The 27,858-nt window shown below is 46.6% G+C and overlaps 1 protein-coding gene across 8 annotated transcripts in view; it reads left to right on the top strand.

Moving 5' to 3' along the window:
* Positions 1 to 4,131: 4,131 nt before the first annotated feature.
* LOC140196472 (cilium assembly protein DZIP1L-like) overlaps positions 4,132 to 27,858 on the top strand; it is a 283,878-nt gene continuing 260,151 nt past the window's right edge. For 4 of the 8 annotated variants that reach the window (XR_011885722.1, XM_072255745.1, XM_072255740.1 and 1 more), the window contains exon 1: positions 4,426 to 4,556. Coding sequence is in view for 4 of the 8 variants with exons in the window: in XM_072255745.1 (XP_072111846.1) it covers positions 4,521 to 4,556 (36 nt within the window). In the remaining 4 variants the exon portion in view is untranslated. Of the gene's footprint in view, positions 4,404 to 4,425; positions 4,557 to 27,858 lie in introns of those variants that run through there. The other 4 variants (XM_072255743.1, XM_072255744.1, XM_072255742.1 and 1 more) reach the window with 4 other exon arrangements.

The raw sequence follows: 27,858 nt of genomic DNA, 5'->3' as shown, positions 1-27,858 counted from the left end.
AGCACGAGACTGGCATTAAAAAGCAACTGCAGACATTGAAAATCTGAAATAAAAATCAGGAATGCTGAAAACACTTAGCAGCTCAGGTAGCATATGTAGAGAGAGAAACAGAATCAACATATCTTTTTCCCAGTTTATTTATTATTTCCTTCTTTACATTTGCTCAGTTAGAACAGTATGGATACTAGGCAGGATAGTTGAATGCTCCTCTTGTGGGATGTCAGAAGTCAGGGAGACCTCCAGTGTCCCTGATGACTTCACCTGCGAGAACTGCATCCAGCTGCAGCTTCTAACAGTCTCAGTTAAGGAGTTGGAGCTGGAACCAGATGAAATTACCAACCCATTGATTCCCTCTTTAACTCTTTTTGACAATTAAACTACCAGCACGTCTTTGAAATGTGGGAGGAAACTGGAGCACATGCAGGAATTCAATGAGTTGTGGAGAGAACATGTAAACTCCAGAAAGTCTGAACTGGAGATCAGGAAATCCACTGGGCCTGTGTAGTTTTAGTCAGCAATCGCTGTGTCATTTCAGATGGAAACACCAATTTTTATAGTCACAGGGTCATACAGCATGAAAATAGGCTCTTTGGCCCAACTCATCCATGCTGAGCAAGATGCCCTTCTAAGCTAGTCCCATTTGCCTGTGTTTGAACGATGTTGCTCCAAACTTTTTGTATCCAGGCACCTGTCCAAATGTGATTTTTAAAAAAAATTTGTTATCTTACCTACCTCAATCTCTTCCTCTTACAGCTCGTTGCATCTACGTATCACCCTCTGTGTGAAAAAAATTGCCATTCAGGTTCCTATTAAACTTTTCCTTTCTCACCTTAAACCTATGCCTACTATTTCTTAATTCCCCAAACCTGGGCAAAAGACAGTGCAATCATCCTATCTATGTTTCTCAATCTCATACACCTTGGTCAGATCATGCCTTAGTATCCAATACTCCAAGGAATAAAATCCTAGCCTGTCCAAAACTGATTTGTTAGGGGCACTGCCAAATGGAACTGGAACAACCCAGATGTAATAATCAGGCATGCAGAACCCTACATTTAACAGCAAGAAGAATCACTCATTTCTTTCATTATTTCAAAAGAATCTTCAGTGATGAAGAGGTTTATTGCAAGAAGAGTTGGTTGGGGAGAAGTGGTGCTCCATGTTTTATGAATAACAACGAAGTTTCAGGAGTCTTGAGGGAGTCCTGTAAGGTGATAACAACTTTCTTCTGTTTGTCTATAGTGTAGTACATTTAGTAAAAAAAAAAGAATCATCAGCATTTTCTGCAACAGGTCAGTTTGTAACTGCACTGCCTACATTGATACTGACTCATACGGGTCCTGAAAGGTTGCCAGTTTGTGCCTCACTTTTTTCAGTTATATAGGCTTAATTGTTAGAAGTTGGATCACTGGAATTAGATAAAGAACTCCTGGAGAAAATAAGTAACCAAGGTTTGTATTCTTGCTTCCAGTATAGAAGATCCTGAAAATTGTTTGTGTGTACATGCTGTATGCAGGCAGGTTCTGACTTGGCTATGATTCAGTGCTTCCCAAATGTATGTATAACTATTGAAATTTGGCTGCTTTTCAAACAACACATTACATAGATATGTACAGTTGTGCTGAGCGATTTTTAAGTGGGGAGGGGGAATACACAAGAGTTCTGGCTCACTCTCCTCACCAGGCTCTTTGCTTGCTGATAGGCTTTCCATCTCTGATCACAATATTTCCTCTCTTTATCTCATCCTTCATTGTCTATTGCTCTTACTTACTACCATGCTCCATCCCTCATAGTCTCTATTCCTTCTCAGTCCGCCCCACATACCCTCACAAGCTGTCTACCCCTAATACCCCTCCTCACCCCCCCTTTCCCAACAGCTCCCTTTATTCACCCCTCTCCTCTTTCCATCCCTCTCCCTTCCCTTAATGTGTACTTTTGAACTCCGTAGCTCTTCTAATTCACCCTTTTCAACCTTCTTGCTCACTCTCTTTTCTCTCTCCCTCTCCATCTTACTTATCTCTCCCCTTCCCCCTCCCACCTCCCCCCTTCCCCTCCCCACCACCTCTCACCTCCCCTTCCCCCACCCCTCACCTCTCCCCTCCCCACACCTCACCTCCCCTTCCCCCCACCCCTCCCTTCCCCTCACCTCATCCACCCCCTTCCCCTCTACCCTCCCCTTCACCCTCACCTCCCCCCACTTCCCTTCCCCCTCACCTTTCCCCTTCCCCACCCTCACCTCTCCCCTTCCCCACCCTCACCTCTCCCCTTCTCCCACTCCTTCCCCCTCCCACCTCTCCCCTCCCCCTACCCACCACCTCTCACCTCCCCTTCCCCCCACCCCTCCCTTCACCTCTCTCTACCCCCCCCACCTCCCTCTACCCCTCCCCTCTCTCCTTCCCCTCACCTCCCCCTCCTCTTCACATCCCCCTCCCCTACCCCTCTCCCCTTCACCCTCACCTCCCCCCACTCCCCTTCCCCCTCACCTCTCCCCTTCCCCACTCCCCTCCCCCACCCTCACCTCTCCCCTTCCCCACCACACCTCACCTTCCCCCCACCCCTCACCTCTTCCTTCCCCTCCCCTCACCCCTCTCTACCCCTCCCCCTCACCTCCCTCTACCCCTCCCCCTCACCTCCCTCTACCCGTCCCCTTCCCCTCACCTCCCCCCTCCCCTTCACCCTCACCTCCCCCCACTCCCCTTCACCCTTACCTCCCCCACTCCCCTTCCCCCTCCCACCTCTCCCCTCCCCTTACCCACCACCTCTCACCTCCCCTTCCCCTACCCTACCCCTCACCTCCCCTACCCACACCTCACCTCTCCTTCCCCCACCCCTCACCTCTCTCTACCCCTCCCCACTTCCCTCTACCCCTCCCCTCTCCTCCCTCTACCCCTCCCCTCTCTCCTTCCCCCTCCCCTTCCCCTCTCTCCTTCCCCCTCCCCTTCCCCTCACCCTCACCTCCCCTCTCCCCTCCCCTTCACCCTCACCTCCCTCACTCCCCTTCCCCCTCTCACCCCTCCCTTTCCCCCACTCCTTAGCCATCCCCTCTCCCCTTCCCCTCCCACCTCTCCCCTCCCCCCTACCCCCCACCCACCACCTCTCCCTTCCCCTCCCCTTCACCTCTCCCTTCCCCTCACCTCTCTCTACCCCTCCCCCGCACCTCCCTCTACCCCCTGCCCTCCCCCTCACCTCTCCCCCACCCCTTCCCCCTCCCCCTACCCACCACACCTCACCTCCCCTTCCCCCCTCCCCCTCACCTCTCCCTCCCCCCTCCCCCTCACCTCTCCCCTCCCCTTCCCCCACTCCCTTCACCCTCCCGGTCCCTCTCCCCTCCCCCACCCTCACCTCTCCCCTCTGCCTCTCCTTTCCCCTCTACCTCTCCCCTCCCCCTCACCTCTCCCACCTCCTTCCTCCCCTACCCCTCACCTCTCCCATCTCTCTCCTCCTCTACCCCTCTCTCCTCCCCCACCCTCACCTCCCCCTCTCCTTCCCCCACTCCCCTTCCCCCTCCCCAACCCCTCACCTCTCCCCTCACCCACCCACCTCTCCCCTCTCCTTCCCCCTATCCAACCCCTCACCTTCCCTCCCTCACCTCTCCCCTCCCACCTCTCTCATCCCCTACCCCTCACCTCCCCCCACTCCCCTCCCCTACCCAACCCTCACCTTCCCTCCCTCACTTCTCCCCTCCCACCTCTCCTCACCTCCCTCCTCCCCTACCCCTCACCTCCTCCCTCCCCTCCCCTTCCCCCTTTCCCTCATCTCTCCTCTTCCCCCTCCCCGCATCCCTCACCTCCCCTTCCCCCACCCCTCACCTCCCCTTCCCCCACCCCTCACCTTTCCTCTCCCCTACCCCTCACCTCTCTCTGCCCTACCCCTCTCCCCTCCCCTTCCTCACCTCTCCCCTCCCCTTCCCTCCCTCACCTCTCCCCAACCCCTCACCTCTCCTTCTTCCTCCCCTTCTCCTCACCTCTCCGCTCCCCCACTCCTCACCTCTCTCCTCCCCTTCCCCCACCCCTCACCTCTCCCCTCCCCTCCCCCTCTCCCTCTCCCCCTCTCCCTCTCCCTCACTTCTTACCCCTCACCTTTTCCCTCCCTCTTCTCTCCTCATTTCCTCCTATCTCTTTGCCTCCTTCCCCCTCTCTCCCCCCGTTTCCCCTGCGCTCTTCCTTCAAGTTCAATTATTCTCTCCTTCTCGTTTTCTCCTCCATCACTCTCTCCCACCGGCACCCGCCTTCTGCCCTTCCCTCTCATCCCCTCAGCCCCGGCTGCCTGCGCTCTCCAGTTGCTGAGCTCACTTCCTGTCGCTGGGTGAGCGAGAGTGATCGGGAGCGGGATCGGGATCGGGTGAGTGCGGTCGGGATCGGGTGAGTGCGGTCGGGATCGGAACCAGGACCGGAGAGCACAGGGTGAGAGCGGTCTGGATCGGAATCGAAACCAGGGAGCGCAGGATACGAGTGGTCGGGTTCAGGACCGGGATCGACCCCGGGAATGTAGGATGAGAGTGGTCGGGATCGGAGCGCAGCATGAAAAAGAGCTGTCGGGACTGTGACCGGAATGGGGTAGGGATTCCCGTTCGAGAGTGTGAGACAGGGCAGCCGCTACCGGAGCTCCAGCAGCGGCGGGCTAAGAGGGAGCTCCTGGGGTCCGCTGCCAGTTGCAGAGGCGCCATAATAATCCGTTTGCTGCCAATTCTCTTACTGCCCTCCTTCCTCTTCCCTCCTCCCCTCCTTCCCCTTCCCTCCTCCCCTCCTTCCCCTTCCCTCCTCCCCTTCCCTCCTCCCCTTCCCTCCTCCCCTCCCCTCCTCCCCTTCCCTCTTCCCCTCCTTCCCCTTCCCTCCTCCCCTCCTTCCCCTTCCCTCCTCCCCTCCCCCTTCCCCCTCCCCCTTCCCCCTCCCCCTTCCCCCTCCCCCTCCCTCCTCCCCCTCCCTCCTCCCTTCCCCCTCCCCCTCCCTCCCCCCTTCCCCTCCCCCTCCCTCCCCCCTTCCCCTCCCCCTCCCTCCCCCCTTCCCCTCCCTCCCCCCTTCCCCCTCCCCCTCCCTCCCCCCTTCCCCCTCCCCCTCCCTCCCCCTTCCCATCCTCCCCCTCCCCCCTTCCCATCCTCCCCCTCCCTCCCCCCTTCCCATCCTCCCCCTCCCTCCCCCCTTCCCATCCTCCCCCTCCCTCCCCCTTCCCATCCTCCCCCTCCCTCCTCCTTCCCATCCTCCCATCCTTCCATCCCCTATCCCCCCCTCCTCTCCCTCGTATCTCCCCATTACCCCCCCACCCTTTTCCAACCCACCCGCTCCTCTTCCCTAGATAAAGAAAAGCTGGAAATTTACTGTAGGTCAGGCAGCATCTGGGGTGAGGGGAAGCCAGTGGTCTGTAGCCCTTTATCAGAAGCCACACCAAAACTCTTGGTGTGAGATAAGTTACAGACTTCATGGTCGCAACTGTGGGCTGGGATTTATATGGACATGTGTGACTGGTGAATATAATTGAGTGGCTGTGGCATGAAACATGCAGCCAGGATTTGAAGTTAGTAGGTAAGGCAGTTGTGACTGATTAATTGGAAATGCTGAGTAGCTATAGTGATCGGTGTAAACAACATCTGGTGTTGTACTGTTTGTCCTGCCCTGATCGGACTGAACATCCTCTTGTATTCATGGATTAATAACAGGTTTGTGGCTGTTTTACTTCTTTCTATATGCTTTATCTCAGTGAATATTTTCTGGTCTGTCTCCCAACCTTTGTATTCTGCCTCCCAATCCAAGTGTCAGTTTCCATTGTTGCTATGACAACAGAAATTGAAACTATCCTAGAGTGTGCCAGAAAGGCTGATCAAGTTTGTCAGCTTTTTTGAAAAAAAGTACTAGCTCTTTGTTGTAAATCCAAGCAGAATGGCAATAAATGGGTACCTGCCCTTTAAAGGCTGCCCCAGAGCGGTCTGAATTCAGTGGAAGTTTCCAAAATGGAGGAAATTGTTTGTGTGTATCAGAGAGATGACTGGAACAGACTATGGAGACACAGGCCAGGTGGTTTTGCCCCATCAGTTCATGGATCAGTGAGTCCCCCTGCTTGATGAGCTGATGAGTGATGCAATTTGATCTCAGGTTTGACAATAGTTGCTGTTTGCAGCCTGTAGTCACTGCTATGTGAGTTTATCCTTGTTTCCTGCCAGATCATTATAGTTGGTTGATTACTTCCTGTATACTCAGAAACACGTTGACCTCTGCTCTCTCATCCTGCCTGATCTGAAAGGATTCATCTGGAATTGGCTCCATAGACGCCTTTGGCCTGTTGAGTGAGTCTACTCTGACCATGAACACTAATTCCATGATATTCTCAGAATCAAAATCACAATCACTAGCATATGTCATGAAATTTGTTGTTTTGCAGCAGCAGTACATTGCTAATAAAATAAATTACAATAAGAAGTTTAAAAAAGAAAATTAAATAAGTTGTGTAAAAGGAGGAAAAATATACTGACCACCAACAAGAAAAAATCTGCAGGTGCTGGAAATCCGAGCAATCAAACACAAAATGCTGGAGGAACTCAGCAGGCCAGGCAGCATTTATGGAAGAGAGTACAGTCGACGTTTCGCGCCGAGACCCTTCAGCAGGACTGGAGAAAAAAGCTGAGAAGTAGATTTAAAAGGTGGGGGTAGGGGAGGAGAGAAACATCAGGTGATAGGTGAAACTGGGAGGGGGAGGGATGAAGTAAGGAGCTGAGAAGTTGTTTGGTGAAAGAGACAGAAGACCATGGAAGAGAGAAAAGCCGGTGGGGGGGGGGAGCACCAGAGGGAGGTGATGGTCGGGCAAGGAGAGAGGGAAAAGGGGATGGGAGATGGGGGACATTACCGGAAGTTTCAGAAATCAATGTTCATGCCATCAGGTTGGAGCCTATCCAAACGGAATATAAGATGTTGTTCTTCCAACCTGATTTGGCCTCATCCTGACAGTGGAGGAGGCCATGGATGGACATATCAGAATGGGAATAGTAAGTGGAATTAAAATGGATGGCCTCTGGGACATTCCGCTTTTTCTGGCAGACGGAGCATAGGTGCTCGGCGAAGTGGGCTACCAAGGAATACTGAGGTAGTGTTCATAGATTCATTGTCTATTTAGAAATCTGATGGTGAAGGGGACGAAGCTGTTCCTGGAAAGTTGAGTGTGTGTCTTCAGGCTCCTGTACGTCCACCTTGATGGTAGCAATGAGAAAAGGGGATGTCCTCTTCACATCCTTCTCCGCCCCCACCACCACCCCTTTAGATTCTGCCACTTCCCACCTACCAGGGAAATTTACACGACCAATTATCCTGGGAAACTGCATGTGCTTGGGATGTGGAGGAAACGCACGCGGTCACGGAGTACGTGTGAAGGCCACACAAACAGCACCCAGACTCGGGGTTGAACCTACATCGCTAGGCCTTGAGGTAGCAACTCCTTTACTGCTTTGTGTAGAAGTTTGCAAGTAAATCTGAACTAGCCCCTGACTTCTATTTGGTGTTCCTGCTGTCTAACATGTAAAGATGTATATGGTGAAGGCCTTCCTTTAGTTTGCAGATCAGGCAGCATGTGTGGAGAGGAATAGAGTTAACATTTCATTTTGCCTATTCCTCTCTCTATAGATGCTGCCTGACCTACTCCCTGTTTTTGTCCAGTTTTATAGTACCTGCAGCTTCCAAGGCCAAGTTATAGACATGCTCAGACATTTGAGAACATGTTGGATGAATAGTTGGTGGAACAGGGATTGTTATCTACATTTGGCAGTGGTGTCAACAGTAGGAAGCCAGAAATGAATGAAACCTTCACACCCCCTCCTTTCTGGCAGTTTCTCCATTGGGGGTCACTGGGTGGGGATGCGACTGAAGCTCCCTCAAATTCCAGCAGCTCTCGTCAATTGTCTTTGAAATGTGCTATAAAACTGGAGGCGTGTTGGAGGTTGAGGGACTGTCATTGTGCACAGCCAGGCCGTCAGTGATGTTCCCCACCCTTGTCTGTAAATCAGCATTTGAAGAGAGCTTAGAGGAGAATTTCACCTGGAAAGGTTAAGACCAGGAATTGGCTACTCGAGCATTCAGACTTGCAGTAGAGTTACAGGTCCTTCATTCCATCATGTCCATGCTGCCCATCTATTCCTCCTATCCCCTTGTCTGTAGTTTACTCTGTCTTGGTGATTCAAGTACTTGGCTTGATGCTTCACCCCATCTTCAGACAGCATATATCAGATTCCAACCCCCCTTTGGGGGAAAAAATACCTTCTCAGAAACCCTCTGAACCTGCTGCTCCCCACCTTATGTCCAGGCTCTCTTGTGTTAGACACCACTACCAGGGGCAGAAAATCACTAGCTATCTACCCTAGAAGACGCTATTCACAAGCATATTGAACTGGACGCAATTTACAAACCTATGCATCTGCGGGATCGGTACTGAGGGGTGAGCCGTGGGCACCTGAGGAACCAACGTTCACAACTGCCGATAACCAGGGATACAGGCCAGTGGTGATCACTCTGCTATCCGGTTGGCTGGGACCCAGCGGAGACTAGTGGCCAGTGCAGCAGCCAACCAACCAGATCAACAAGTCGGAGCAATATAAACACGAGCACTCTGCAGAAACAACACTCAATTGCACACTGATGATATCACCTCGACTGGTGAACGAAATGTTTGCGACCTAGTCTCCAGGCTTGGCAAACAACCCTATAAACAAGCACCCTCATAATCTTGTAAACCTCTGACAGGTCATCACTCAGGCTACGTCCACACTACGCCGGATAATTTTGAAAACGCCGGTTTCGAGTAAAAACGACAGGCGTCCACACTAAGCGTTTTTCAAAATATCTCTGTCCACATTAGGCGGATCTTTGGGCAAATCTCCTCTTACTGGGCATGCGCAGGACACACACAGAAAACAAGTGAAGAGGATACGATATACTTAGTGCACGTTTGTCCAGTTACAGAGTAGAAAAACTTTAAAGGAATTGCTCTTGGCTCTCGCGGAGGAGGACTTAAAACTTAAAAAAAACAAATACTGGAGCGTATGGAGGCAACTGACAGGACAGTATGACCCAGCTGACGACGAACATTGAAAAACTGACTAACTCTGTTGCATTAATAAAGCACCTTGTTAAATGCATAAAACGTCTGCATCAGCGTAATCTTGTATTTCCATACAATGTTACATTAGGCTGTTACACATCTATTGTCAGAGAAGTACTTGCATAAATAGGTAAACCACCTTCATACAAGCAAGGACAGAAAACAGGGCGAAGGTAGTATACGTATTTATTCAGTAAGCTATGGGTCAAGGTATTTGGTGAGTACATTTCTAACCCTTCTGGCTTCGGTCTCGTCCGTCTGTTCTGAAATTGTTAGGTGGTTGCGTTCAAGAAAACAACGAACATCTGTTCCGGCACGTCATGACAGCATTTTTAAATACTCAAAAAAGCTCACTTTACAATTTAACTCTTACGCCGTTCACACTGACTGCGCGTTATAACAGCCGTACGGCAGTGCTTGCGCAGTACCAAGCAGAAGCAGAAAAAGCATTGTTGTTGTGGTGTTGTCATGACAGCGTTTTTAAATCTCTCTGGTTACCCCGTACACACTATGCCGAATATTAAGCGTTTTCAGATTTATTCACTCTGGAGAGTGTTTTTGAAAATCTCTGTTTTCGGGGGCTGAAAACGCCGGCTCAGTGTGGACGGGAGGGCAAAAGGAAGAGAAAAAGCTTTGTTTTCAAAATTATCCGGCGTAGTGTGGACGTACCCTCAGACTCTTCCGCTCCAAGGAAATCAAACTCAGCCTATCCAGTTTGTCCTTACAATTGAAACGTTCCAAACTGGACAATATCCTCTGCTCCTCTGTTCCCTCTCCAGTACAGTCGCATCTTTCCCATATTTTCCCTTGGCAACAGCTGACTTTATAAGCGACATATATTTCCCTCTTATCTACGGTAGAGCTCTGGAGAGTGTTGTAGAACAGAGAGCTCTAGCAGTGAAGGTACATAGTTGGCATTGTGGTGGAGAAGGAGTCTGGCAGGCTTGCTTTCATTTGTCACACTATTGAGTACAGGAATTGAGACAGCTGTACAAGACGTGGGTAATGCCAAATCTGGAGTACTACATACAGTTCTGGTCACCCTGCTTAGGAAGGATGTTAATTTGCAAACGGTATAAAAAAAGATTTACAAGGATGTTGCTTGGTTCTGAAGGGTTTAAGTTATAATGCAAACAACAGGAATTCTGCAGATGCTGGAAATTCAAGCAACACACATCAAAGTTGCTGGTGAACGCAGCAGGCCAGGCAGCATCTCTAGGAAGAGGTGCAGTTGACGTTTCAGGCCGAGACCCTTCGTCAGGAGGGTCTCGGCCTGAAACGTCGACTGCACCTCTTCCTAGAGATGCTGCCTGGCCTGCTGCGTTCACCAGCAACTTTGATGTGTGTTGCTTAAGTTATAATGGATGGGCTAGGCAACACACACAAAATGCTGGAGGGAACTCAGCAGGCCAGGCAGCATCTATGGCTGCTTGCTGAGTTCCTCCAGTCTTTTGTGTGTTGCTTGGATTTCCAGCATCTGCAGATTTTCTCTTGTTTGTGAATGGATAGGGTAGGACTATTTTTCCTGGAGTGTTGGAAGTGGAGGGGTGAACTTGTATCATGAGGGGCATAAATAAAGTGAATTGCCAGTCTTTTCCTTAGGGTGGCAGAGTTCAAAACTAGAGGGCATAGGTTCAAACAGAGAAGGTAAAAATTTGAAAGGGACTTAAGAGGCAACAGTATGCACATGGAATGAGCTGCCAGAGGAAGAGGTAGAGGTAGGTCCATTCACAACGATTTAAGAGTTGGGCTTGATTGAAGTGGTCAGGGTATTGGGGTCAGAGGGGAGAGACGGGCAGGTTGGCCCATTGCTCCACAGGGTTTGCTCTTAACTGTGCTGGACTCGGGATGTGGCCTGCAACTAGTGGACTCCTGAATTGGCTGCAGTGATGCCTGGTGTTATGAACTTCAGTTCCGAATGCTGTTTGATTGCTTTATAGTTTTCACGATTTGTTTTTTGTTTTTATTTCTCTTTGCACACTGGTGTCGTCTTTTGTTTCTAATGGGGTCTATTGGGTTTCTTTGTTTTGTGGTTGCCTATAAGCAGACAAATCTCAATGCTGTATAAAGTATACATACTTTGATAATAAAATGTACTTTGAACTTTGACTATTTAACAGAGATTTAGATGGGTACATGGATGGCAAAAGTTTAGAGCGATAAGTAAAACACAGGCAAATTCCATTAGTTCAGTTAAGCAATTTGGTTGGCAGGGACAAGTTGGGCCCAATGGCTTTTTTTTTAGTGCTGTGTAATTCTGTAACTTTCGAAACTCTTGACTAATGAAAGCCTTGATGGATGTTGTTACCCTTGTATCTATCCCTGGGGAATGAGTTCCAGATTCTACAAAATGTAGGGAGAATGTGCTTCCTGATGCCCTTGCTGAACAAGCTTCTTTCTTACTCAGAATTCCCTGCAGAGGAGATTCATCCCAGGGCTCTGGCTTTAAACATGCTTGTAGTAGCGGTCACAATTCTTCCAAACTTTGCTCTTACTGACTTCAATGAAATTGAATTTTAGAAATGGAACTACGACTGCATGGGTGCTTTTAGCAGTACAGGGTAGAGCTGAATTTCTGGACAACTCTGTCAACTTTATCGATTATAACACCTTAACCCTTAGAAGTTACATGCAAGGCCTTAGTTGGAGGATGCTCTTCTGTTCATTCAGGGGATTATGATGTTAGACACTTCATTTGTGCCTGGTTATGCTCTTGCTCATTGTCCAGACTGAAAATATTGGAGTGTTACTTTGGAATATTTCTTGATTAGAATGACTCAGAGTAAGTTTGATTCTCCGGAACTCATACAAAGATTAGCTTCAATTTATGTAAATGCACACACACACTGATCGAGCAAGGGAAAGTCACATTTTGATAATGAATAAAAACAAATATTCAAAGGGATTCCATCTCCTCCATCTCTGAACCCGCTTCTTTAGCAAGAATTCCTCACCCTGCACTGATGACCCCCTTCTCCTGTGTCTAACCCTCCTCCTCTTCTTGGACATCCCACTCTGGTTCTGTGCATGCTTTGGATATTTTCATCTCTATTTATCGACGAGACATCAACCGACTCAACTTCAGGGCTCCTTTCTCCTCCTCAAATTTTACCCCCACTGAAGGCACTCTCTCCGCACCAACTCCAACCTTACCACAACAAGGGGGTGGTGTTGTAGTGTGGGGGACTTACTTCTACCTTGCAGAGGCCAGGCGTCAACTCTGAGACACCTCATACCTACTCCATGAAAAGGAACCTACTCTAGGCTGTCAGGCCACTGTCTCCTGCACCATCACTAACCTTATCAACCCTGGATATCTCCCATCTACTGCCACCAAACTCATAGTCCCTTAGGCCGCGTTGTATGGTTCTATTTCCTACCCACGATCTACAAATCTGACTGTCTGGGTAGGCCCATTGTATCTGCCTGCTCCTGCCCCACTGAACTTGCGTCCTCATACCTCAACTCCATTCTATCACCCTTCGTCCATGACACGTCTCATGCTCTTAATCTCCCTAACAACTTTCAATTCCCTGGCTCTGATCACCTCATTTTCACCATGGATGTTCATTCCTATACAATCTATCCCCAGTCAAGAAGACCTGAAAGCTTACCTGAAAGCTCTCTGCTTCTTTCTCAATAAAAAACCCAACTGTGGTGATAGCATGTGTCACGTGACAGAGTTGTGAGCTTGCGTAGAAATGACAGAATGATCGAGAAGCTTGTAGGTTAGACATGGTTGCTGTTTGCTGTTAAATAAAAGTTCTAGTTAAGTTCTTCCAGAATATGTGTCTTTATGAGTAACCCACGGTATGTATAAGGAACACAATGCCAGCCAGTTCCCCTCAATAACCATCCTCCTCTGTCTGGCAGAACTGATCTTCACCCTCAACAATTTCTCCTTCGGTTCTTCCCACTTTGTCCAAACTCAAAGGGTAGCCATGGGCACAGGCGTGGACCCCAGCTATGTCTGTCTTTTTGTTGGCTATGTGGAACATAGTCCATGCTCCACGTTTTCCCTGGTAACGTTCCCAAACTTTTTCTATGCTACATTGGCAACTGCATCGGTGCTGCTTCAAGCACCCATGCTGAGCTTGTCAATTTCATCAACTTTGCCTCCAACTTCCACTATGCCCTTAAGTTGACTTGGACCATACCTGACACCTTTTTTCCCTTTCCTGATTTTGCTGTCTCCATCTCTGAGACAAATTGTCCACAGACTTCTTTTATAAACCTACCAGTTCCCATGACTATCTTGACTATATCTCTTCCTACCCTGTATCTTGTAAAAATGCTATTCCCTTTCTTCAGTTTGTTTGACTATGCCACATCTGTTCCCAGGATGAGGTTTTCCTTTCCAGGACATTTCACCTGTGTATCACCTGCACATCTGTTGGTGTTGTCTACTGTGTCCAATTGGATGCTCCTGATGTGGTCTCCTCTACACTGGTAAGACCAGAAGTAAGTTGCAGTCGAGGTCCTTCTGTCCATCTGCCAAAAGCAGAGCTTGCCAGTGGCCAATGTTTTCTATTTATTTATTTATTTTGTGATATGGTGTGGAGCTGGTCCTTCTGGCCCTTCGAGCCACACCGCCCAGCAACTCCACAGTCCTGATTAACCCTAAGCTAACCACAGGACAATTTACAGAGATTCCTTACAGAACGGCGCTGGAATTGAACTCTAAACCCCAGGACACCCCGAGTGCAATAGCGTCACGCTAACCGCTACGCTACCGTGGCTTCCAATTAATTCCTATCCCCATTCCTGTTCTGACATGTCGGTCTATGGCCTCCTCTTCTGATGACACTGACAGGGTGGAAGTGTAACACCTCATATTCCGTCTAGGTAGCCTCCAGCCTGATGGCATGAACTTTGATTTCTCATTTTGGTAATTTTTCTTTCTTTTTTCCCCTCTCACTTCCCATTCCTTATATCCTCCACTCTCGTCTCATACTTTTCCTCAGCTGGCTGCCACCTGCCCCTGGTGCCCTGCCTCCTTCCCTTTCTCTCATGGTCCACTCTCCTCTCCTATCAGATTCCTTCTTCTCCAGCCCTTTATCTTTCCACCCACCTGGCTTCACCTATCACCTTCTATTTTATTCTCCTCCCCCCCCACCATCTTTTTATTCTGATGTTTTCCCTCTTCCTTTCCAGTTCTGAAGAAAGGTCTCAGCCTGAAATGTTGACCGCTTATTCATTTCCTTAGATGCGAGTTCCTCCAGCATTTTGTGTGTGTTGATCTGAGCTTGACAGTTTCTCACAGTCCAGGTAGGTTTCACATTTAAAGGGACACCTAATAGTGTTACTCTCTCTAAAACATTTAGTTTACATTTTCATATTTGAGCCCTGGTTTTGCATGTTGTTAAATGCTTTTGCGTGTGTGTGATTGTTCTGAGCAGGAGACAAAAGATCTGGGTGTGTCCAAGCACATAGCTCCCTTGTTTCCAGGCACTGGGTAACTGATACAAATAGCCACACTGAGGAGGGAGTACGTGCTGTTTGCTGCATTTGGAAGCTTTTAGGTTTTTGATCGGAGTGTGTGGTAGACATGGTAAGCACTGGATAATGGACTGTGGGCTTATGTGTGTAGTTTGACTGCTAGCTATTATGTACAGGTCAAAAAGTCACTGCAAACCACTTAAAACAGTCAGATACACGGTATTGTGCAAAAGTCTTAGGCATCCTAGATCTTTTGTACAGTTTCAGGTGGTATGGTCTCCAAAGAGCCCTATTCTGAACATCTTCGAGGCTGTCTGGGGTTACCTGGGGAGACAGAAGTAAGCGAGACAGCCAAAGTTTGCAGAAGAACTGCCGCAAATTCTCCAAGATGCTTGGAACAACCTACCAGCTGATTTTCTTACAACATTGCACAACAGTATACCCAACAAAATTGATGGTGGTCACATCAAATATTGATTTGATTTAGTTTTTACTGTTTACTATTCTTTATAGTAAACTTTTTGATGCTTAGAAACTTCTTTTTATTATTTTTGAAAGCATGTTTGCTTAACAGAATTACATGTGCCTAAGACTTTTGCATAGTACTGTACCACACATATTCCTCCTGTATTTCTCATCTATCAGCATAACCCTCACTTCCCTTCTCTCGTGTGTGCTTATTGAAGTCCTCCTTAAATGCATCTTTATTATTTTCTTCAATCAGCACATGCCGGTGAGCTCCACATTCTCAGCATGAGAGTTTCCTCTGAAATCCCTTGGATTTCTTGGTAACTGTTCTATATGGACAGCCTCTAGTTTTCTCTTCCCAGAAATGGAGCCATTCTCACTGCATTCACTATCGAAGTCAGTCATCATTTCGAAGACCTCCATTGTGTCAGTTCTTGGCCACTCCTCTCAGGGATAAAAGAGTCAGTACGTTTGTCCTTTGTGTACCCTGACATTTCTTCATGCAATGTTGTTGTACCAAGAGAGGGTAGACAATTTGGGTTGTATTCTTTGGAGTTTAGAAGAATAAGAGTGACGTTTAAATGTGTAAGATCCTAAGGGAGCTTCCGGGCATATGGGGCGTGTCAGCCATGGTTGGCATCCCATCTAAGAGAAGGAAAACTGATCTATACCCACTCATGGGGAAGGCTTTGGGAATAAACCCTGAGGAAAGATCCGGTGATAGCGTCCCTTAGGCAACACTACATTGAGTTCAATGTTGACTGTGATGCCACTGGTGACAAACTGTATCGGTCTCTGTAATTCCTTTGGATTCGCCGGCTGCTTGGACAGGGTGTACCTGTTGCATGGGCAACAGCTTGCTTTCCATGTTGTACTGCCCTGGCTTGCATACTGGCTTGCTTATTGATTATGTAGATAGCTAGGACGTAACATCCATGGTCGATTCTGACTAACGGAGAGCCTCAGAAGGGAGTGTGACAATGTAGAGGTTTTCACCAGTGGGAAAGTCACAAATAAAGGCAGGAAGACCCTGACTGGAGTTATTTACAGAACTCTGAACAGAAGCCAGGATGTGGTCTACAAATTACAGCAGGAGATAGAAATAGCATGTCAAAAAGGCAATGTTACGTTAGTTATGGGGAATTTCAATATACTGATAGATTTGAAATGAAATGAAATATCTTTATTGTCATTGCACAGTACAATGACAATAAAGATATTTATTTCATGCACCAATACAGCGAAAATGAGTTTGCAACTCTCGTACTCAATGCTATAAAACAACAAATAAAATAAATAAACAATAAGTAAAATCAAGTAACCAGCCAGTACAAGCAATGTCCAGCAGTACAAAAGCACAACTCAGATGCACGATAGCCATAAAACCAGTATTAAAGTAGCATTATAACAAATTTATGGATGATACTTGATCGATTGGTTCAGAGCAATAGTAGCTCTGGGGAAAAAGCTATTTTTCAGTCTGGAAGTGTGGGTATAGAAAGTCTTACAACATCTGCCAGATGGAAGAAGTTCAAACAGATGATTTCATGGGTGTGTATTGTCCTTACAAATGCCTGTAGCTTTCCATAGGCAGTTGGTGTCCTCCAGGGCTGGGAGCTGCATCCCGATGTTCTTCTGTGCGCTAGAGACGACCCGCTGAAGTGCTTTCCTATCAGCTGCTGTACAACTGAGATACCATACAGAAATGCAGTATGATAAGATGCTCTCTATGAAGCAGCGGTAAAAGATCACCAGCATCTGTTCAGGTAGACCAACTTTCTTCAGCGTCCTGAGGAAAAACAAGTGTTGCTGTGCTTTCTTAACTATTGTTGTGGTGTTAGTGGACCATGTAAGTTCTTCTGAGATGTGTATTCCCAGAAACCTGAAGCTGGACACTCTCCACTATAGTCATAGTCATAGTCATACTTTCTCGATCCCGGGGGAAATTGGTCTTCGTTACAGTTGCACCATAAATAATAAATAGTAATAGAACCATAAATAGTTAAATAGTAGTATCTAAATTTGCCAGTAAATTATGAAATAAGTCCAGGATCAGCCTATTGGCTCAGGGTGTCTGACCCTCCAAGGGAGGAGTTGTAAAGTTTGATGGCCACAGGCAGGAATGACTTCCTATGACGCTCTGTGCTGCATCTCGGAGGAATGAGTCTCTGGCTGAACGTACTCCTGTGCCCACCCAGTACATTAGGTAGTGGATGGGATACATTGACCAAGATGGCATGCAACTTAGACAGCAGCCTCTTTTCAGACACCACCGTGAGAGAGTCCAGTTCCATCTCCACAACATCACTGGCCTTACGGATGAGTTTGTTGATTCTGTTGGTGTCTGCTACCCTCAGCCTGCTGCCCCAGCACACAACAGCAAACATGATAGCACTGGCCACCACAGACTCTTAGAACATCCTCAGCATCGTCCGGCAGATATTAAAGGACCTCAGTCTCCTCAGGAAATAGAGATGGCTCTGACCCTTCTTGTAGACAGCCTCAGTGTTCTTTGACCAGTCCAGTTTATTGTCAATTCGTATCCCCAGGTGTTTGTAATCCTCCACCATGTCCACACTGACCCCCTGGATGGAAACAGGGGTCACCGGTACCTTAGCTCTCCTCAGGTCTACCACCAGCTCCTTAGTCTTTTTCACATTAAGCTGCAGATAATTCTGCTCACACCATGTGACAAAGTTTCCGACCATAGCCCTGTACTCAGCCTCGTCTCCCTTGCTGATGCATCCAACTATGGCAGAGTCATCCGAAAACTGTCTCCGTTAATGTAGACTGGAGCGTACTCATCATCCCGTGACTTTCCAAAGTTGATAATTAGCTCTTTAGTCTTTGCTGTATTAAGAGACAGGTTGTCCTCTGAGCACCAGCTCACTAAGTTCTGTACCTCCGCTCTGTATGCTGATTTGCTGATGGATTGATGCTGGATCCGGAGAGGGAGAATTTCTGGAAAGCCTCTGAGATGGCTTTTTGGAGCAGCTTGTGATTGAGCCTACTAGGGGATCGGAAATTCTGGATTGGGTACCACGCACAAATTGCTGGAGGAACTCAGGAGGCCGGACAGCATCTATGCAAAGGAGTATAGTAGATGTTTTTAAAAACGCAAACAACAGGAATTCTGCAGATGCTGTAAATTCAAGCAACACACATAAAAGTTGCTGGTGAATGCAGCAGGCCAGGCAGCATCTCTAGGAAGAGGTGCAGTCGACGTTTCAGGCCGAGACCCTTCGTCAGGACTAACTGAAGGAAGAGTGAGTAAGGGATTTGAAAGTTGGAGGGGGAGGGGGAGATCCAAAATGATAGGAGAAGACAGGAGTGGGAGGGATGGAGCCAAGAGCTGGACAGGTGATAGGCGAAAGGGATACGAGAGAGAGTCTTCCTTTTTTCAAAGAAAGGGGCTTCCCTTCCTCCACTATCAACTCTGCTCTTAAACGCATCTCCCCCATTTCACACACATCTGCTCTCACTCCATCCTCCCGCCACCCCACTAGGAATAGGGTTCCCCTGGTCCTCACCTACCACCCCACCAGCTTCCGGGTCCAACATATTATTCTCCGTAACTTCCGCCACCTCCGACGGGATCCCACCACTAAGCACATCTTTCCCTCCCCCCCTCTGCATTCCGCAGGGATCGCTCCCTACACGACTCCCTTGTCCATTCGTCCCCCCCCCCCATCCCTCCCCACTGATCTCCCTCCTGGCACTTATCCGTGTAAGTGGAACAAGTGCTACACATGCCCTTACACTTCCTCCCTTACCACCATTCAGGGCCCCAGACAGTCCTTCCAGGTGAGGCAACACTTCACCTGTGAGTTGGCTGGGGTGATATACTGTGTCCGGTGCTCCCGATGTGGCCTTTTATATATTGGCGAGACCCGACGCAGACTGGGAGACCGCTTTGCTGAACACCTACGCTCTGTCCGCCAGAGAAAGCAGGATCTCCCAGTGGCCACACATTTTAATTTCACATCCCATTCCCATTCTGACATGTCTATCCACGGCCTCCTCTACTGTAAAGATGAAGCCACACTCAGGTTGGAGGAACAACACCTTATATTCCGTCTGGGTAGCCTCCAACCTGATGGCATGAACATCGACTTCTCTAACTTCTGCTAATGCCCCACCTCCCCCTCGTACCCCATCTGTTACTTATTTTTATACACACATTCTTTCTCTCACTCTCCTTTTTGTCCCTCTGAATATACCCCTTTCCCATCCTCTGGGTCCCCCCCCCCCATCTTTCTTCCCAGACCTCCTGTCCCATGATCCTCTCGTATCCCTTTTGCCTATCACCTGTCCAGCTCTTGGCTCCATCCCTCCCCCTCCTGTCTTCTCCTATCATTTTGGATCTCCCCCTCCCCCTCCAACTTTCAAATCCCTCACTCACTCTTCCTTCAGTTAGTCCTGACGAAAGGTCTCGGCCTGAAACGTCTACTGTACCTCTTCCTAGAGATGCTGCCTGGCCTGCTGCGTTCACCAGCAACTTTTATGTGTGTTAGTAGATGTTTTGGACTGAGAACCTTCAGCAGGACTCGGCCCGAAACATCGACCGTACTCTTTTCCATAGATGCTGCATGCTGTGTGTTGCTTGGATTTCCGGCATCTGCAGATTTTCTCTTGTTTGTGATTCCGGATTGGGTGTTGTGTAATGAACCGGATATGATGAGGGAGCTTAAGGGAAACGAACCCTTAGGAAATAGTGATCAGAATGCGACAGCATTTACCCTGCAATTTGAGAGGGAGAAGCTAAAGTCAGATGTATCTGTATTACAGAGGAGTAAAGGGAATTACAGAGGCATAAGAGAGGAGCCAGCCAAAGTTGTTTGGAAGGGAACACAAGCAGGGATGGCAGCAGACCAGGAATGGATGAAGTTTATGGCGGCAATTCAGAAGGCGCAGGACAGATACATCCCAAAGAAGAGAAAATAGTCTGAAGGCAAGATGATGTAAATATGGCTGACAAGGAAAGTCAAAGCCAGCATAAAAGCAAAAGAGAGGGCATATAATATAGCAAAAATTAATGGGAAATTGGAGGATTGGGAAATTTTAAGAGAACAATAGAAGACAATTAAAAAAACATGAGGTGAAAAGATGAAATATGAAGGTAAGCTAGCCAATATTAACAATTTATTTTTCTAGGTATACAAGGAGTAAAAGAAAGGTGAGAGTAGATATTGGACTGCTGGAAAATAACGCTGGAGGGATAGTAACGGGAGCCAAGGAAATGACGGACAAACTGAATAACTATTTGATTTAGTCTTCACTGTGGAAGACACTAGTAGTATGCCAGAAGTTCAAGAGTGTCTGGGGACAGAAGTGAATGTAGTTGCTATTACTAAGGAAAAAGTGCTTGGGAATCTGAAAGATCTGAAGGTAGATAAGTCAGCTGGATTTGATGGACTACACCCCAGGGTTGTAAACGAGGTAGCTGAAGAGATTGTTGAGGCATTGGAAGTAATCTTTCAAGAATCACTGGATTCTGGAATGGTTCCAGAAGACTGGAAAATTACAAATGTCACTCCACTCTTCAAGAAGGGAGGGAGGCAGAAGATAGGAAATGATAGGCCAGTTAGTCTGACCTCAATGGTTGGGAAGATTTTGGAGTTAATTGTTAAGGATGTGGTTTTGGAGTACTTGGAAAGCACATACAAAATAGGCCAATGTCAATATGGTTTCCATTGGGGAAAATCTTGCCTTATGAACCTGTTGGAATTCTTTGAAGAAACATGAGCAGGGTAGATAAAGGAGAATGGGTGGATGATGTGTACTTGGATTTTAGGAAGTCTTTTGACAGGGTGCCACACATGAGGCTACTAAACAAGAACCCAGGGTACTACAGGAAAGATACTAACATGGATAGAGCTTTGGCTGCATGGTAGGAGGCAAAGAGTGGGAATAAAGCAATCCTTTTTGAATTGGTTGCTGGTGACTAGTGGTGTTTCACAGGGGACTGTGTTGGGACCACTTCTTTTTATGTTGTATGTCAATGCTTTCGATGATGAAATGAATAGCTTTGTAGCCAAGTTTGTGAACAACGTAAAGCTAGATGGAGGGGCAGGTAGTGTTGAAGAAGCAGAGTGGCTGCAGTAGGACTTGGATTAGGAGAATAGGCAAAGAGGTGTCAGGTGGAATACAGTCTTGACAAGTATATGGCCATGCACTTTGGTAGAAGGAATTGACTATTTTCTAATCAGGAAAACAAATTCAAAAATCTGAGGTGCAAAGGGACTTGGCAGTACTCAAACAGGATTCCCTGAAGGTTAATTTGCAGTTTGAATCAGTGGTGAGGAAGGCAAATGCAATGTTAGCGTTCATTTCAAGAGGATTAGAATATAAAAACAAGGATGTAATACTGTGGCTTTATAAGGCACTGGTGAGGTCTCAGTTGAAGTATTATAGGCAGTTTTGGGCCCCTTGTTTAAGAAAGTATGTGCTGGCATTCGATAAGATTCAGAGGAGGTTTATGAGAATGATTCCAGCAATGAAAGGGTTATCATATAAGCAGCGATCGAAGACTCTGAGCCTGTATTTGTTAGAATTTAGAAAAATTAGGGCGGATCTCATTGAAACCTATTAAATGTTGAAAGGCCTGGAGAGAGGGGATGTTAGGAGGAGGTTTCCTTTGATTAGTCAGGGCATTAAAGGTTATGAGGAGAAGGCAGGAGAATTGGCTTGAAAGGGAAGTGGATTGGCCATGATGAAATGGTGCTTCAGACTTAATAGGGCGAATGGCCTAGTTCTGCTCCAATGTCTTATGGTTCAAATGGTTCCATTTATTATCAGAGAATGTATACAGTACACAACATGAAATTCTTACTCTTCCATGAAAACAGATGAACCCCAAAAGAATGAATGACAGAAAAATGTTAGAACATCAGAGCCCCATCTCCCCCCTCCTCCGCACAAGCAGCAGTAAAGCATCAACCTCCCCCTCCCCCTCCCCCCACTCATTTCGGCAGAAAGCACCGGCACCCACCGTCACCAACGAACAGCAAAGCCCCCAAAGAGAATCCATGATCTGTGCACAACAAAAACTATTGTTTACCTAACAGTATGACGTGCTATAGGCTCTCTCTCTCCCTCTCTCACTAACGTCACCCATTGCTGCATCGCTTTTTATTCCACCATTCTCTGACGCGAGAATCGGCAGGAAACTCTCCGAGAGAAAGAGAGAAGAGAGAGAGAAAGATATATATATATATATATATATATCTCAACCAACCAACTACGGAGACCTTTGTCTGCATGTATATTGCCACAAAATCCTGATGTGCCTTCGTGCCTTCTCAAACAGTGCCTCAGCCGGCAGCATTGGCCTCAAATCAGTCACCCACAGCACTGCGTCCTGGCACCTTCCATGCCGTGCCTGGAGAAAGTCGGAAAACGGCTGGTCGGTTGGTGAGCTCCAAGAGTGGGAACTCGTTGCTGTGAAGAACCGCATCTGAGTGCCGTTGCAGATCAGGGACCTCGATAGAACCCCAGCAGGCTTGAGGGGCTGAGTGGCCTTCTGCTGCAGGTGTCTTCTTATGTTCTTGTGTAAACAGCGGGGGGGGCAGGCTCAGTCACAGTTTAAGATAACTTGAATTTTTGCACCCTCGTTAGTAACTTTTAAGTGTAGTATAATGAAGGTTCAACGCAGGTTTGGCATAACTTCCTAACTTTTTGATTCTTTCCCTTGGGAAATAAAGTCCAGTGCTGAGTTTATTTATTTTTATGGCCTTGGTTGGTGTATTTGTGCTCTGATCCTTAGGACACCTAATAGCTTACTGTAACTTTAATAGTCCAAGCTTATTTAAAAACAGCTACCTTCCTGTGCGGTTGCAGGCAATTGAGGTAAAACACAGCTATGATAGGTAGCAAGCTCTGATCTCAGGGTGTAGCACCCGGTGAGTTGTGAATCATGATCTTACACCCTGAGCGAGGAGTGGGCTCTGCTGAATGAGTATGTGGTGATCAGTGATTCCTGGTTGGATGACTGGATGAACACTTACTGTCATAGTTGTTTAAAATAGACATTTTTTAGTAAATATTACATCGCTGACATTCCCGAGTGAGGTTTCACGACCCATCTGTGAGGACTTTCCTAGTTATTGGACAGAGGGGAAAAACAGCCTGTGTTTTGTTTTCTCATCCATTGACTCATTTATGTCCACTGATAATGTATTGCTGGGATCTGATGTGTAGTTAAACCTCTTGGATTATTAAAAATAAGGTGCAAGCTTTGACTATGTGTGTCGATCTTTATGGGAAAAATAAAAACACAACAAAATGGCTGAATTGGCTGAAAAGACTTGTGATTTTTATCTCTTAACTCCAATGCCCTAAGTCAGGGGTTCCTATCCTGGGGTCCACGGACTTTTCTGTTAATGATGGGGGTCCTTGGCATAAAAAAGGTTGGGAACCCCTGCCCTAAGTAGAGTTCACTCTTCATTATCACTCTTTTTGCTTTAGATTGGTACATTTAATTTCTTTTTGACAGTGATTTACATTTTTTTGATTTGGATATTTGACCAAACTAGATTAAATATTGTGTGAAATTCTCTGGTATGGCACTTAGTGTGTGGTAAGGACAAAAACCTGTGTATATAATTACATTCTCAAATGTCCTTTTAAAAATCTTCCTCATAATTAGATTAATATAGCAAGAACATGTTCACAGAAAACAATGATGATCCGTAAAAAGAATGTAGAGGCCCAGCGATTCTCTTGGGGTTATTGCCAGTTATTTTGGAGTGAAAGGGAAGACAGACTCTACTTACAGCTTCTAAATCTTCACCTTAAATAATTTAACACAATATATGACCATAATAAGGCCATAACACAGAGGAGCAGAATTAGGCCATTCTGTCCATTGAGTCTGCTCTGCCATTTTATCACTGCTGATTTACCTTTCTTCAACCCTGTTGTCCTGTTTTCCTCGGTAACTGTTGACCTCTTACTAATCAAGAACCTATCAGATTTTTCTTTAAATATACCCAGTGATTTGACCTTCACAGTCATCTGTGGCAATGAATTCCAGATTCACCACCCCCGGCTGAAGAAATTCCTCCTCATCTCTGTTCTAAAGAGATAACTTTGTATTCTGAGTTTGTGCCCTCTGGTCCTAGACTCTCTTACTAATGGAAATATCCTCTCGATGTCTACTCTGTCTAGACCTTTCAATATTTATTAGGCTCAGTGAGAATTCCCACCATTCTTCCAAACTCCAGTGAGTACTGCCCCAGAGCAATCAAATACTCTTCATATGCTAAGCCTTTCATTCCCTGGATCATTCTCGTAAACCTCCACTGCACCCTCTCAAATGCAAGCACATCATTTTTTAGATATAGGGTCTCAATACTACTCACAATACTTCTAATATGGTCTGACCAATGCCTTCTAAAACCTCAAGATTACATCCTTGCTTTTATATTCTAGTCCTCTTGAAATGAGCGCCAACATTGCATTTGCCTTCCTCACCACCAATTCAACCTGAGCATGGGTCTGTGGTACAGAAGGGAAAGAGGGATGAGAGGGGAGTGGTAGAGATAGGGGACTCAGTAGTCAGGGGAACAGACAGGAGATTCTGTGGACGTGAACAGGACACCCGAATGGTATGTTACCTTCCAGGTGCCAGGGCCAGGGATGTCTCGGATCGTGTCGACAGCATTTGGGAGGGGGAGGGAGAACAGCCAGTTGTCTTGGTACATATTGGACCTCCAAGGTAGTAATTTCTGGATTACTACTTGTGCCATACGCCAGTGAGGGTAGAAACAGGATGATTTGGCAGATTAATGCATGGCTGAGAAGCTGGTGCAAGGGGCAGGGCTTCAGGTTCTTTGATCATTGGGATCTCTTCTTGGGAAGGGGCGGGTTGCACCTGATCCCGAGAGGACCAATATTCTCTCGGGCAGGTTTGTTAGAGCTGTTGGGGAGGGTTTACACTAACTTGGCAGGAGGATGGGAACCGGAGTGAAGGGGCTCAGGATACGATGGATGGTAAAAAAGCAAAGATAGTAAAAAAGCAGTCAGATTGTCAGGAAGGACAGGCAGATGATACAACAAAATTGCAGCCGGCAGGGTGAGTATCAGTGCATTAGGGATGCAGAATCAAAAAGGAAAACAAATACAGTACTCAGTGTTATTTCTAAATGCATGGAATATAAGAAACAAGGTGGGTGATCTTGTTGCACTATTACAGATTGTCAGGTATGATGTTGTGGCCATCACTGAATCGTGCCTGAATGATGGTTGGAGTTGAGAGCTGAATGTCCAAGGTTACACGTTATGTTGGAGGGATGGGAATGTGGGCAGAGAAGGTGGTATGATTCTACTGGTAAAGAATGGCATAAAATCAGTAGAAAGATGTGACATAGGGTCGGAAGATGTTGAATCCTTGTGGGTTGAGTTAAGAAACTGCAAGGGTAAAAGGACCCTGATGGCAGTTATATACAGGCCTCCCAACAGCAGCGGGATGTGGACTGCAGGTTACAACAGGAAATAGAAAAGGTGTGTCAAAAGGGCAATGTTATGATAGTCATGGGAGATTTTAACATGCAGATAGATTGGGAAAGTCAGGTTGGTAGTAGATCTCAAGAAAGTAAGTTTGTTGAATGCCTACGAGATGGCTTTTTAGAACAGTTTGTTGTTGAGCCTACTAGGGGATTAGTTTTACTGGATTGGGTAGTATGTAATGAACCGGAGGAGATTAGGGAGATTAAGGTAAAGGAACCCTTAGGTTGCAGTGATCACAATATGACTGAGTTCAACTTGGAATTTGATAGGGAGAAAGTAAAATCTGACATAGCAGTATTCCAGTGGAGTAAAGGAAATTACAGTGGTATGAGAGAGGACTTGGCCAAAGTAAATTGGAAGGAAATGCTGGCAGAGTTGACAGCAGAGCAGCAATAGCTTGAGTTTCTGGGAAAAATGAGGAAGGTGCAAGATAGATGTATTCCAAAAACAAAGAAATACTCATATGGCTGAATAGTACAATTGTGGCTGAGACAAGAGAAGTCAAGACTAATGTAAAAGCAAAAGAGAAGCCATAAGACGAAGTAAAAATGAACAGGAAGATAGAGGATTGGGAAGCTTTTGAAAACTTACAGAAAGCAACTAAAAGGATCACAAGGAGGGAAAAGATGAAGACAATATCAAGGTGGATAGAAAAAGCTTTTTCAAGAATGTAAAAAAATATAAGAGAGATGAGAGTAGATATAGGACCGCTGGAAAATGAGGCCAGAGAAATAATAATGAGGGACAAGGAGATGGCAGATGAACTAAATGAGTATTTTGCATCAGTCTTCACTGTGGAAGACACTAGCAGTGTGCCAGATGTTGAAGGGTGGGAGGGAAGAGAAGTGAGTACAGTTACTATTACAAGGTACTTAAAAATCTGAAAGACCTAAAGGTGCATAAGACACCCAGACCAGATGAACTGTACCCCAGGGTTCTGAAAGAGGTAGTGGTAGAGATTGTGGAGGCATTTGTAATGATCTTTCAAAAATTTTGGACTCTGGCATAGTTCCGGATGACGGGAAAATTGCAAATGTCACTCCACTCTTTAAGAAAGGAGGAAGGTAGCATAAAGGAAATTATAGACCAGTTAGTCTGACCTTAGTGGTTGGGAAGTTGTTGGAGTCGATTGTTAAGGATGAGGTTATGGAGTACTTGGTGACACAGGATGTAGGGTGACTCAGATAGGTTAGATGAGTGGGCAAATTCATGGCAGATGCAATTTAATGTGGATAAATGTGAGGTTATCCACTTTGGTGGCAAAAACAGGAAAACAGATTATTATCTGAATGGTGGCCGATTAGGAAAAGGGGAGGTGCAGCGAGACCTGGGTGTCATTATACACTAGTCATTGAAAGTGGGCATGTAGGTACAGCAGGCGGTGAAAAAGGCGAATGGTATGCTGGCATTCATAGCAAGAGTATTCGAATACAGAAGCAGGGAGGTACTACTGCAGTTGTACAAGGCCTTGGTGAGACCACACCTGGAGTATTGTGTGCAGTTTTGGTCCCCTAATCTGAGGAAAGACACCCTTGCCATAGAGGGAGTACAAAGAAGGTTCACCAGATTGATTCCTGGGATGGCAGGACTTTCATATGATGAAAGACTGGATCAACTAGGCTTATACTAATTGGAATTTAGAAGATTGAGGGGGGATCTTATTGAAACGTATAAAATCCTAAAGGGATTGGACAGGCTAGATGCAGGAAGATTGTTCCCGATGTTGGGGAAGTCCAGAACGAGGGGTCACAGTTTGAAGATAAAGGGGAAGCCTTTTAGGACCGAGATGAGGAAAAACTTCTTCATACAGGGAATGGTGAATCTGTGGAATTCTCTGCCACAGGAAACAGTTGAGGCCAGTTCATTGGCTATATTTAAGAGGGAGTTAGATATGGCCCTTGTGGCTAAAGGGATCAGGAGGTATGGAGGGAAGGCTGGTACAGGGTTCTGAGTTGGATGATCAGCCATGATCGTACTGAATGGCGGTGCAGGCTCAAAGGGCCGAATGGCCTACTCCTGCACCTATTTTCTATGTTACTATGTTTCTATGTTTCTATACTTCGTGTCTTCCAGAGAGAAGATTGACACAAAATGCTTATTAAGTTCATCCACCATTTTGTTGTCCCCCATTACTCTTCTCCAGTGTCATGTTCCAACCAGCACCTCTCTTTTACTCTTTATATAACTGAAAATTTTTGATATCCTTTTTGATATTATTGGCCAGCTTATATGTTAAAACTTTTCTCTCCTTATAGTTTTTTTAGTAGCCTTCAGTTGTTCTTTAAAAGCTTCCCAATCCTCTAATTTCCCACTAATTTTTGCTATATTATATACCCTCTCTTTTGCTTTGACTTCCCTTGTCAGCCA

This window comes from Mobula birostris, chromosome 4 (genome assembly GCF_030028105.1).
Source record: "Mobula birostris isolate sMobBir1 chromosome 4, sMobBir1.hap1, whole genome shotgun sequence".
In the NCBI taxonomy this organism is placed as follows: domain Eukaryota; kingdom Metazoa; phylum Chordata; class Chondrichthyes; order Myliobatiformes; family Myliobatidae; genus Mobula; species Mobula birostris.
The sequence above is the reverse complement of the archived record's forward strand: the minus strand, read 5'-3'. Positions and strand labels throughout refer to the sequence as shown.